The sequence below is a fragment of the Nicotiana tabacum genome, chromosome 11 (assembly GCF_000715075.1).
Source record: "Nicotiana tabacum cultivar K326 chromosome 11, ASM71507v2, whole genome shotgun sequence".
NCBI classification, from domain to species: domain Eukaryota; kingdom Viridiplantae; phylum Streptophyta; class Magnoliopsida; order Solanales; family Solanaceae; genus Nicotiana; species Nicotiana tabacum.
Window position 1 is genome coordinate 168,819,539 of NC_134090.1, and position 13,112 is coordinate 168,832,650.

Below are 13,112 nucleotides of genomic sequence, written 5' to 3' on the forward strand. Positions count from 1 at the left end.
ATATTGTTACAAAATAATAAATGTTGGGCTCTTTTATGAAATACAAAAGTATGAGGAAATTTTTATATAATGTAATAGTAATATTTTGGACCAAAACCAGCTTTTGAATTGGTTTTAGGATTTGGGTTTTGGAAATTTGCCAAAATATTTGATAAAATTTATGAACAAACATGTATTTACCAAAAAAAATACTCAAATATAATTTGACAAAATTTATGACCAAACGGATCCTTAGAAAACTAAGACTAAGATACCAGGACACCAAGACCGGTCCATTGATATTATTGAACATAAAATATCCAACTGAATTCTCATATCAAAGTTGTCATTTGCTTACATAGTAAAAAGTATTATTTCAATATTGAAAAAAAAAGCTATTAGAGACGTTACATAAATGTGACATCGTTATCAAGTGAAAATTAAAATATCCAATTCAAGATTCTCGAATGAAGAAACTAGGTTTTCAACATAAATTTTAGCCCCCAGTAATTTGTTAGATCATACCAGCTACTTCATTTGATTAATTGGACGTATATAAATATTTAAATAGAAAGTTAAGGTATTTGACCAAATTAAATTTTTAAAAGAATTATGTATTTCGTAATAACAACAACAACAAACTCAGTAGTTTTTCACAAGTGGTCCGGGAGAGTAAGATGTATGCAACCTTACCCTATCCCTGAAAGGGCAGAGAGACGGTTTCCGATAGACCCTCGGCTAGAGAACGACTGAAAAAGAAAAAGTAATTACAACGAGTAGTAATAACAACAAGATAAAAAAAGATCGAATCTAAGAATGTAGTTAAACTCTAAATAGTAATAGCAATCTATGAACACAAAGATATATACTAACACTAATGCTAGCGAACTGAGTAAGATAAAGAAAAACGTTTGACTACCTACGAATCTTCTACACTAATCTTTGACCTCTACGCCCTAATCAGTAGTAATAGCATGAACTATTTTTTTGGTGTAGAGAGAAGATAAAATTTGGTGTAATAGTAATATTTATCAAATGAATCTTTATATGTCTTATTGCATTTGAAATTTATATAATACTTTTTAGAAAGATCGCTATTTTGTTGTCTTAAATGTACCTCTCGAAATTTTTTTGATACCAACAATGCACAAAATAAGCAATTTTTTTTTTATTTTTCCTCCATAGTTATCCCGTAATCTCCTTTTATAAAGACAAGAATATTTTTTTTGAAATTTGTAATTTTGAATCTGCTATGATATTTTTGTTGTTATAAATATATGTCATTAAAGATAAAAAGTAAAATTTATTATCTACAGAAAAACACTGTCTTTTTTCCGAGTAATTAACAAGTTGTTTGGATGGTTGTTACCTATTGTATTGTATAATATTATTTAAATACAATGTTTGTTTTGATTGCTGTTTAAATTTTATTGTATTGTATTGTTAAATTCGCCGTTACGTAACAACAAAAAATGCCACTTTATATAATGATCAATTTGGTGTGGTCGTGTCATTATCTTCATAGGCGGAGCCAGAATTTCAAACTTATAGGTTCTGAATTTTGGGATCACGACTTCAAATGTTAATGATGGGGTTCTAGATTTAATATTTATACATATTTCATGAATCCAAAACATCAATTATACTGTTTTAGCAAAAGCTACTAGGTTCAACCGAACCTGTAAAGAGGCTTGTGCCTCCGCCACCGATTATCTTGTCTACGTATTTTTCTTATCTTGGCCTTTATTATTATTAAATAATCCTCTATCCTACCTTTTTATATAATAATTTTACTATGTATTTTCTTTATAATAGTGTAAGTGCTGGTACGTGACATGACATCATAAAAAACTACAAACTATATAATTTATCTAAACACCATATTAATAAAAAATACAGTATAATATAATACTATCCAATAATACATTATCAAACGACGCCTAACAACATTCAAACACGCTGTAAAAAAGTGAATCAGTAAAAATGTAGTCCCCGCCACGTCATGAACTTCCTTAAATCCGAGTCTCTTTCGTTATGAGTCATAACCGCCTCTCACTGCAACATCTCTCCCCTGCGTATCTATCTTTATTAATTAAAGCGTTAACCTAACTCTTACTATTTCTCATTTTCTTCTCTTCAATTTCAAATTCTGATCATTTTACTACTAGTACTAAATGCGATTATCAATTTTCTGAATTAAAGAATTATAGAGTTGAGAAACAAACGAAATGGAAAACGGAAAAGTAGAGAACGGGGGAGTTTGCTCATCGGAATCCATTAACGGCGGCGAAGATATCTTCAGTTGCCAAAATTCCGATGCTGATCATCTTGTTATTATGGTCCACGGTATTCTCGGAAGGTGCGTTTTGTGTGTGTGTGTGTGTGCGCGCGCGCTACAGTTACAAACTTACAGTATATTATGTTTATCATTTTCTATTCGTTCTGCGGAATATTGAAGTTGAAGCAATTATCTGTTTATGAAATTGAAGTGTTACAATTTAATTAGAAGGGAAAAAATTGGAGAATTTTATCTTACTTCCTAGTTGTTAGTGATTTGAGATTCTTATATATAGTCCCCTGATATTTTAGGTTCTCTAGTCCTGCCAATATTATAAGTAGTTCGTATGGAAATGGAGGATATTTGTTTAGATTTTGCTTATATTTTGTTATTTTACATGTTCCTTTGTTTACTTGGAGTATCTATGCTTCGAGTGGCTTTTAATAGAGGCGGATCCAGGATAGGGAACTTTTTGCGTTTTGGATTCTAGGACAACGACCTAAAGAGCTAGTATAATACAAGGTTTGAGCTAAAGTTACAGTGCTACATCCGCCCTGGCTTTCATTGCTTCATTATCTGGGACGTATTCAAAACCTATTTAGCATAATTGAATGACTAGGTCAGATTCATCTATTCTACTTTTCGCCACCATACTGAATGTTTCTTGAGTAGGTAGATCACGAAAATTTCCACTTCTCCATGCCAATAAACAAGTTGCTCTTAGACTGCATTCTGTATTGAATAGTTTATTTGCTTTGGGTACCTTCACTTGAAATGCGTAGCTGTGCCGCCATGGAACGATCTTCTATTGGAGTAATGATAAAAAGAAATTATGAAAAGGAATTAATTCCTTCTCTAGTTTTTACTTTAGCTGAAAGCAAAGGTACTTATAGTTTGGTATTGTAATGGATGTATTTCAACAGCGCCACAGACTGGAAGTTTGGTGCTGAGCAGTTTGTTCGGATGCTTCCTGACAAAGTTTTTGTTCATTGTAAGTTCATCTATTCCGAGTGGTATTTCTAATTTCATATGCTTGTGTTTCTGTACATTGCTCTTCCTCCACCCTTCATCCCTTTGCACTTACCATTTTGTTGCTTTGGCAATAAATCTCATATATCCTTTTTGTTATTCTCTGCCTGTCACTTTGATAGTTCTGATATTTGGTCTCACTCTTTGTCCTTAATGTGATCTGTTCCGGGTGCAAGTAAACCACATGCAAATTGAGAACAAACTATAAGGGTTAAGTGATCATCCTGGCAGGAACTGCATTTTCTAATATATTCCCGTTGATTCTACTTCAGCACATTTTCATTGCACATTAGATTGTAGACTGAGGTTATTTTGTTCTTAGTGATAAGCCAAAGTTATCCATCTGAAATCTTGCTCTTTGTACAAAAATTGAAATATCATATATGCTGCTCAATATAACCGTTTAGTAATCATTGACTTGCCTAGTTGGAACTTATTTCTTGAACTTAGTTGTGGTTCATTAGCTTAAGTTGTTATCAATTAGACGTTGTTGTTGTGCACCTCTAATTTTGGCTTCTAATTCTTGAAAGAGATTTTTATTTTTCCTAAGCCGATGGTCTTCTGGAAATAACCTCTCTGCCTTCTTGAAGGTCGGGGTAAGGTCTGCGTACATCCTACCCTCCCCAAACCCCACTTGTGGGATTACACTGGGTTTGTTATTGTTGTAATTCTTGAAAGTATTGTTCATGTTGAATTCATGCATTTTTCTAGATCATATCATCTAAAAGTATAAGTTACTAGAGAGGAAACATTTCTATTGATTTAGTTCAGGTTGTATAACATGTTGCCTCACTTGGCCAAGTACATAAAAATATTTTGTTGGTGAGTGGAGGTGAGGCTCGAATTCAAAACCTTTGCTTTCTTTATTATCTTTATCGGAGTGTATGAACTGGCCCATCTAGAAGTATAAATTTTTAGAGAAGGGGATACTTTATTTTAGTTCTGCATGGTGTCTCTTATGTAGAAACTTTCATTTGAGTAAAGCAATGCAATATGATACCACAAATGAGTCATGGTTGTTAAAATTTACCAAGGGCACATGTATATAATAGCAGGTAAACACTTTTGCTCATTTCTTGTGCTCGTCCACAGGGTATTGGATTCAAAATCCTTTTTAGTTCTTACTTACAAGTATTCTATATTCATTAATAAGATGGTAAAAATCATTGTGCGATCAAGGGTGTGGCTTAGTGGTCAACAAAGTGGGTTGAGATGAGGTCTCAGTTCAAATCCCAACGGAGGCAAAAACATTTGGTGGTTTTCTTCTCATCCGTCTAGGCGTTGGTGGACAGAATTATTCGGTACCTGTGTTGGCGGGAGGTAGCAGGTACCTCGTGGAATCAATCGAGGTGGGCGCAAGCTGGTTCGGACACCATGGTTATCCCAAAAAAAAAAAGAAGAAGAGAAAACAGAAAAAGATGGTGTTAGTCATTGTTTATGGGGATGGACGCTGCTAAGTTTTCATTATTTACTTCCCCCTCCCTTTTCTTATTAAGGGTGGGCAACTGTGTTCACTGAATTCTTCTAGTGAAATTGCCAACTCTTTCTCATTTTGTGTAGTTTCATGGATAAGTAATAACAGTCAACTTCAGGTAATAGTCAGCTCTGAATGGAGTTCCCAGCTTCTTTGTCCCAATTTCTTAGTTGAGCTTTCTTATGTTAATAGATAGCTATAATGATTCAAAGCAGATTCCGTTGTGGAATGTACTCTGTAATTTTGCGCTGTGTTGTATCTTCTTCATTTTAGCTGAGAGTGAGCTACTTGCAAGATTGTATGGACATTTGTAGCATATCTTGCTTCAGTTGATACTTGCATGTTGCATCCAATCTACGATGACTACTGGATATAAGTGCACAAAATGGAATACCAAAAGGAGGACTACTGAAAATGATTTGCTCTGCAGGTAGTGAACGCAATATGGCAAAATTAACATTGGATGGTGTGGATGTAATGGGTGAGAGATTGGCTGAGGAGGTTAATTTCTTCTGATACTATTCATTCTTCTTTTTGATTCTTTTCGCTTCAGCACAATCCTTTTTCTAATATGTGTTCTAGTGCTTGGTATGCTTACCAGATCTACTAACGATGTGGAAATGAATTTAGGTTCTTGAAGTGATCAAGAGAAATCCAGGTCTAAAGAAAATTTCTTTTGTTTCCCATTCGGTTGGAGGGTTGGTGGCAAGATATGCCATTGGGAAATTGTATAGACCTCCTAGAATGGAGAATGTGGCGGATTTATTGGCCAATGCATGTGTAGAAGGGTCAAAGGGCACGATAGCTGGTTTGCAACCAATAAATTTTGTCACTGTTGCCACACCTCATCTTGGATCTAGGGGTAACAAGCAGGTACAAGTGTAATTATTGAAATCTTACCAAATACTTAAAAGTAATATTCTTGTCATTGACGAAAATGGATTATTATCTTCATTCGATATGCTTTTCTCCTTGTTTGATAGATGACGCTTAGGAGCAGATAGATATTGACTCCCTCTCCCATATTTAGATGCTGTTAGAGACCAGGTAGTTTTAAGGGTCATTTGGCATGCCGATATAACTTTTCCTTCAGATCGGATTGTAACAGGGTTGTATTTCTATCCACCATTATCCCATGATTGGTGTCTTGGATATGGGATGGGATATCCTGTTGTTTATCAGGTCTAGTTAGGAAGAGTATTCATCACCAAATACCCGTATACAAGATTAAAATTATAGTTTTCTTTTGTGGTTTTGCCTGTACTGGTTTCTGGGAAAAAAAAAAAGGAATGGTCAATGGTGGTCCTAATTTCAAAATTATGTCAAGCTTTTCTGACCAGTTAGTGCGATCTTCATGCAAAAACCATTGAGATCTGGAGAAGTTACTGCACAATAGGATATTTTTGTGTTATAGCAACAAAGACCAGATAAATGCACCAAAAAAAAAAATGGCCAGGGGGAAGAAGAGCGTATGATGTTTGGGGAATCCTTTTGAAGGAGATCAAAGTGGGGTGAGGTGGGTTGAGGGAGATGATGCAGGTGAGGTAGTTGCCAAAGCCAGGGGGAGTGCCATTAGAGGGGCTTGAAGAGCATATGGACATGATTGAACAGAAGCAGAAGAAGAGCCATGAATTAGGAGTTCAGTTTTCCAATTTATATTTGAGGGGGCCGAAAGTCTTTTTACCATGCTTAAATAGTGGGAGTGTATACCTTTATTAGAACTCCATCACTGGAAAATTTTATCTCCCTTCAAGTTGATAGCTCGCGTGACACATGATCTATTCCAAGGGTGGTAAATGGTATACAGTATGAAAAGGTTTTTTTATTGCCACATCTTATCATATCATATATCTGCATACTGAAGAACCTCTCAGATCTTGTCGTAATGGTCGCTCTTTAGTAACCTTGAAAGTTGCTCATGTATGTCTGCGTACATTGTGATTTAGGTTTCTTTAGGAGGTTTCTGAGCTTTTAAAAGCATCAAAGATTCCAGATTAACCCTTTAATCTTGGCACTTACTGGTAAAAATCAATGTTCTGCCACAGTGAAGCTTCTTCAAGAAGCGTCAATTCAGTGAAGGCTCTGAATCTTACGTATTCGGTTTGTCTACTTGCCTATAGCTTCGAATCAGTTGTTTGGACGTGGTAGTGTTTAGTCGTACATATATTTTGATCCCAGATTAATGCTGCATTACCGTGGAAATGGAAATGCTCCTTTATCTGACTATCCTGAAGGATCAAGGCGATTGCTAATCTTCGGCATATTCCTTTTGTTGCCTAGATCTTGATGAATGTCAAATTGTAGTTCCTGTTTTATCAAGTGTGTGCATTCATGATTCATGTTTGTAAGATTTTGAGGTTTCTTCTAGGTCTATCTTATAAGATATGCTATGCCAGCTGTTGAACCTTTTGGTAATATTAATTCTTTAAGGTATTGTCAGGTACCATTTCTTTTTGGTGTAACTGCCCTAGAGAAAGTTGCTTTTCATGTAATTCATTTGATATTCAAAAGAACAGGGCAGCACCTTTTTCTTTGTGATAATGATGAAGGGAAGCCTCCATTACTTAAACGCATGGTGGAAGATGACGGTGAACTACGCTTCATGTACGTTACAGAGATTAATATAGTACATATAGGATTGATTGGTCCTGTATTTATTGGGAACCTGTAGTAAATACCGTATATGATGTTAATTAGTTGAAAAATCCATGTATACAGGTCTGCATTGCGTTCATTCAAGCGCCGAGTTGCATATTCAAATGTTGGCTATGACCGTATCCTGATTGCATGTTGAATCACACATTCAGCATTTATGATACCCTAACTTCTGAAGATAGATTTCTTTAACGATAATTGTTTAGATATTGTTGGTTGGAGAACATCATCTATTAGACGTAATAATGAACTCCCCAAGGTACATTCTTCCTACGATATGTCTTTTAGCTTCCACCTTTTAGATCTTATGTGGAAAATCATTTTGGTGCTTGTAGTGGGAAGACTCCTTGAGTGAAAAGTATCCTCACATTGTCTATGAAGAACATTGCAAGGCATGTGATGGTGAGCAGGGTGAATCCGTTGTGAAGGAAGATGATTCTTTGGACAAGGCGGAAGGTTTGTAGTTCTTTTCTTATGACAAGAAGTTGGCTTTATGTCAAATCATTTCTTGGTTTTGTTAGTTCGATCCTCCTTCACATTCTGGGGGCCTCTGATACATTCTGTAATGCTGCTCCATCATACATGCATGATTACGTACCGCTGTTAAAAGAAATAACCAATGTGTTGATCCTAAAATGTTATGCTATTTGGTTGGTAAAATGGAGATGGTATTAGGTCCTCCCCTGACTCATATGGATCCTTCTTTTTCCTTAGCAATCTGTATCGAGCTGAAACAGGTGGGCATTGTTTGAGTATTTCATTAGAATACTTCAAAATACGCTAAAAATTATAAAGAAAGCTTCATGTACTCATAGCGGATACTTACACCACGTGTATTGAACATGTAGCCCCTAAACAAATGCATGTAGCTTAGGCCCTCATCCTTTTTAGACATGGCAAAATTCTGAACTTGCCCTATGCTATTTGGTCTGAGTGTTTTTTTCTTGCAACTGTATTTTGTTTTAGTCCACTAGAGATTTTGATTTTGGGATCCGAGTTTCTTGCCCTATGCTATGTGTGTGCGTGTGTGTGTGTGTTCCTCTCTTGGCTTCTAGATATTGCAGAGTTCATGCTTTGGACAATTATGCAGAGGAATTGGTGACTGGTTTGTCTAGAGTGTCATGGGACAAAGTAGACGTTAGCTTTCACAAGAGCAGGCGTAAATTTGCTGCTCACAGTGTTATTCAGGTCCCTCTCTCTTTCTCTCCTGACTACAAATACTTAACGACATGATTGCCCAGAGAATTTATAGATATTTGCTGGTTCTCCTGGAATCACAGTCGAGTCACATTTAATTTACGTTGGTGTAGGAATTATGCATTATTTTTGTACAATATGTAAAAAATAAAGCTTCTTTCATCTCCCTCACAGATTTAAGACTGAAAAAGCACTTATGAGACTCATATCTTTGTCCTGTATGTTCATGTTTTTTATTCTGTTACTTGCTTATTTTATAGCCTCAAAAAGTAGTGAGTAAAGGTTTAGGTTATCCAGCTTGACCAAGGTTTAGGTTATGGCGAGAAACTGCAATCACCCACAATTTATCTTTTGAAAAATGGGCATACTATTCCATTTTTATATGTCCTAACCCTCTTGGATACATCATAAGAGTATTGCACTTCCTATTTGACCTCGCATTACTAGAAAAATGAAAAAGAGAGATTTTGGCTTGAACCATGTCTATTTCTGGACCTCTTGCCACTTTAGACATGCAGATGACATTTAGAGGAGTGCCTGGTGCTAAAAAATGAAACAATAATGTAGCCCAAGTAGTAGTGGTGGTGGTGGTAGTAGTGGTGGGAAGAGCCAGTGTTAGACATTGACATCCTTGGAGCTTGCTATATACTTTATGCGATTCTATCGTCCCTTTGTTTGAATTTATAAGCCAGCTGGGAGAAAGGCATCACAATTTAAAGCACTAATTATGAAAGGAAGAGAATTATAATTTCCACTCCATTTTGGTACATAAAGTCGAAAAAATAGTGAAAGTCAAAAAGGAGTATACCTTTCTCTTGAGCTTTTATTTCTCTTCCCAAAACAAGGACAAATCTTAATGTATGCTTCCATTTTTTTCTTATAACCAGACAAACAGAAGTTGCAATGTCTCTCACTCTCTTTGATTTTCTCTCTTCTTTATGTTCTCTTCCCAATAGTTTCCAAAGAATGGGTTGGTCATCTTTGTTGCTCACTAAAGGGGTTGAATGTGCCATTCACTTACTACATCCTGAAACTAGATTTGGTTTGTCATTCACTTAATAAACCCTGTAATACATGCAGTTTCTCATTCGCTTCATAAACCCTGTAACTACATGCAATTTGTCATTCAATTGATAAACCCTGTGACTAAATGCAATTAAAAGTATATAGAGTAAACTGTAAAAATGCAACTCAATAAGATTAAAGCTTTTTCACGTTTTCACCCTTAGTTAAATGTGGTGTGGGCTTAAGACTGTAATGCTCATTGGATGTTTACAGGTGAAGGATCAATATATGCATGCCGAAGGTGCTGATGTTATACAACATATGATTGATAATTTTATCGTATAGAAGCCAAATCAAATCTGAAATATTCAAGGTGATCTAAGATTTGCATCTATAGTCTCTTATATCCGTTTCTTTCCTAGATGTCCTGCATAGGAGGCCTGTTGTGGTATGCTGACAAGTAATTTGAATTTCTCATCTTTGATTGCAGGTAATATTCTCTTGGATCTCATTATAACCATTTTTCTGAATTGTAAACAAGAAACAATTATGAGGAACTTTGTTGACTCATTGTGCTCTAGGGTACATGAACATGGTTCCATGTATAAATGAAAAAATATTATTTTCTCAAAACTATTTCCACTTTCCTATACTTGAGGTTGGAGTTTATCTTCCAACCAAATGGTCACATATCTGATATCGCCCTTTCCATGGAAGACAAAAATTTGTAGAGGGGGGAAACTTCTCTAGGACAAAACACAATACTAGAGTTCTGTGGTAGCAGTGGCCACAGATCCTGGCACAATGTTCTTTATATATTTTCAGTAGTATTCTAGGTAGTATTGCATGTAATGTAGGCTTAGCCATTTTAGAAACATCAATGAAAATATTACCTGAAAGGTATTTGTAATCTCTGTTTTAAAAGGCAGAATTGGGACTCGCGAGTCCCAGGCTTGTCCCAGGGCAGAGCACTCGTATAACGCCCCCGAGTTTATGTGCGGGGCTTAGTTCCGTGAGACTTACGCCTCGGCCGTCGGGGCTTATGCCCCGAACACACCCGACGCCCAGTGTACTGGGCTCGCCAAATAGAACTTTATGCAATTGTTTGAGTTGTAACGATGTTGCAGTTAATTTACACATTATGATATATGTTATACTTTTCGTATTATTCATAGTTGAATTATAATTCATAAATATTTTAAATAGATTATTTTTTATAATTTTGTAATTTTAATGTAATTTTATAATTATTTTTTATTTTATACTATCTTAAAATTAATAAAATTTAAAGATCCGTGAGACTTACGCCCCATGTCTCAGGATAAAACGCCTTGCCTCGTCAGAGGTAAAACGCCTAGCCTCACGCCCCCGCCCCGCCTTTTAAAACATTGTTTGTAATTGTAACGTTGTCGTTCTCTATCAATTAACTTCAGAGAATCTTATTCACTCCTTTCATAATGATCAGGTTTGTATCATCGACTTCCCTTTTTGGGAAATTGAAGTCAACAAAAAGACTGGTAAGATGTATTTATAAATTTTTTTGGAATTTTTATATTCCATGTATTTCATTATATTCACCGTCTTGCTATATTCCATAAATGTATTCATATAATTTTTTTAATTAATATAATTTATGTATTCAGATGTATATATGTATTCAAATGTATCTGCAGTATATATTCAAATGTTTTTGCACTATAGATGACCTACTATACTTCATGTATTCAATGTATTTTTATGTATTTAACTATATTCAATGTAATCATATAATCTCTCTGAATATTACTATGTTTTTAGGGTTTTTTCGATTGAGAATCTTTTTTATAACTAGAAATACAAAATTTGTATGTTATAATTGAGTTTGTTGAGTTGTATTAGGAGTCTATTATGTTAATTGATTCACTTTCCGTTTAAAAACAATTGTAATATAATATACTGGTCCAGCATACTATGCTAGAAGTTCATACACAGGTGCTCCAATCTCCAGTATATTATGCTGGAACTTTTCGCGTGTTGGAGTTCCAGCATAATATGCTGGAAGTTCATATACAGGTGCACCGATCGCCAGTATATTATGCTGGAACTTTCTGTGTTGTAGCAAAATAGTGGTTATTTTTCAATGACTTTGTAAACACTGGAAAATTTTAAATGACCAGTTCGAAAACTGGTTAGTCTGTGCTATTTTTACCTATTTTGAAGTTTAGGAAATATCATTAGTGTCACACCTCCTTTTTGCGCGCTCAGCCCCGAAGGGTTAAATGCGCGGGTGGAGTTTTTCCAATTTAAGTGACAATATTCGAAATGAGATTATTTATTTAATTCAGAGTCTCCACTTGGGAAAGGTTTGGCTTTTGGTGTCCCAAGTCACCGGTTTATCTTGAATCCCAAATCGAGGAAATTTTCGACTTTTCCAAATGAAGTCTGCGAACCAGAAATTCTAAGTAAGGAATTCTGTTGACCCGAGGGAAGGTGTTAGGCACCCTCGAATCCCGTGGTTCTAGCACGGTCGCTTAAATTGTTATAATGGCTAAATATCTGATCTAAATACATGTTGTGACTTATGTGCTTTTATTAAGTTTAAACCGCTTTTATTATTATCATTTATTTTTATAGAATTGCAACGTCGTGAAAATGCATCTCGAACCACGTCACAATCAATGCACCCGTAGTAGTTAACACATTTCGACTCCGTTGAGATTTGAATTTGGGTCACATAAATGCGCACCCGAATTTAAGAATGTAATTTAATTAAGTCGCGCCTAAAGAATCTAACGAGTTATTATCTTTGGGGAAGGCAGTGGAATTCACTAAACAGTCCATCCCAAATTCTAGGTATTTATCATGATCAATTATTGAGGGCCCCGCAATTTGCATTTTTATTTGGCGAGGCTCGTCTCATTATTTTAGAAGGGTATCCTACAGTGACTACATTCCTACTACGTTTGCCTTAAAAAAAAAATGATACCGAACTTTACTTGTTTGAACAAATACAGACTGAATCTTTATTATGTTTGCCGAACCTAAATTTGTTTGATTACCTGATTGATTGTTTATGAGGTGAGAGTTACCTCATGCTTTGTCTTCATCGAGTGAATACGCTTATTGATTTGCTAAGTGAGATTGCAAGCAAACTAACAACATACACTGAGTTATATTTAACGACCTCCAAGTTTTATTTTTAAACTCTAACCTATTTGAAATTGATAAACGAAATTGGTTGTTTATTAGGAAAATTACTACTAATTGAACTCAAAACGACTATTAGTTTTCCTCAACAGTCATCGCATTATTTCGAAACAAGGAATCTATACCGAGACCCGATATCGAACCTATATCGAAACAAATAATCTGACAGGAGAGCTGGCATTCATAGCCAGACTCTTAATGTGACTGCATGAGAGTTTGTTTGGGATACATTTATCCCAGACTTAGTACCACAGATTTGTCAATTCAGTGGTCTAGGCAAAATACATACAAGTGCTTGCCATGACTCTA

At 35.4% G+C, this 13,112-nt stretch overlaps 1 protein-coding gene across 2 annotated transcripts; it reads left to right on the forward strand.

Annotated features, from left to right (window-relative positions):
• Window positions 1-2,072: 2,072 nt before the first annotated feature.
• On the forward strand, window positions 2,073-11,315 carry LOC107820721 (lipid droplet phospholipase 1). 2 transcript variants are annotated; one of them, XM_075225709.1, is made up of 11 exons: window positions 2,073-2,338; window positions 3,181-3,248; window positions 5,191-5,261; window positions 5,391-5,633; window positions 7,201-7,364; window positions 7,479-7,534; window positions 7,622-7,674; window positions 7,751-7,871; window positions 8,506-8,603; window positions 9,891-9,990; window positions 11,083-11,315. In XM_075225709.1, the coding sequence occupies exons 1-10, from the start codon at window positions 2,208-2,210 to the stop codon at window positions 9,960-9,962; spliced, it is 1,077 nt and encodes a 358-aa protein (XP_075081810.1). In that variant the 5' UTR covers window positions 2,073-2,207; the 3' UTR covers window positions 9,963-9,990; window positions 11,083-11,315. The 2 variants fall into 2 exon arrangements, with proteins under 2 accessions (XP_075081810.1, XP_016502543.2); XM_016647057.2 differs by lacking the exon at window positions 11,083-11,315 and adding an exon at window positions 10,108-10,250.
• The last annotated feature ends 1,797 nt before the right edge of the window (window positions 11,316-13,112 follow it).

What these genes read in the sequence shown, in the direction of transcription:
- LOC107820721 (XM_075225709.1), top strand. Translation starts at nt 2,208, where the DNA reads ATGGAAAACGGAAAAGTAGAGAACGGGGGAGTTTGCTCATCGGAATCC. An exon ending in GTCCACGGTATTCTCGGAAG is followed by an intron (nt 2,339 to 3,180) that starts GTGCGTTTTGTG and finishes GTATTTCAACAG; the next exon opens with CGCCACAGACTGGAAGTTTG. An exon ending in GATCTAGGGGTAACAAGCAG is followed by an intron (nt 5,634 to 7,200) that starts GTACAAGTGTAA and finishes AGGTATTGTCAG; the next exon opens with GTACCATTTCTTTTTGGTGT.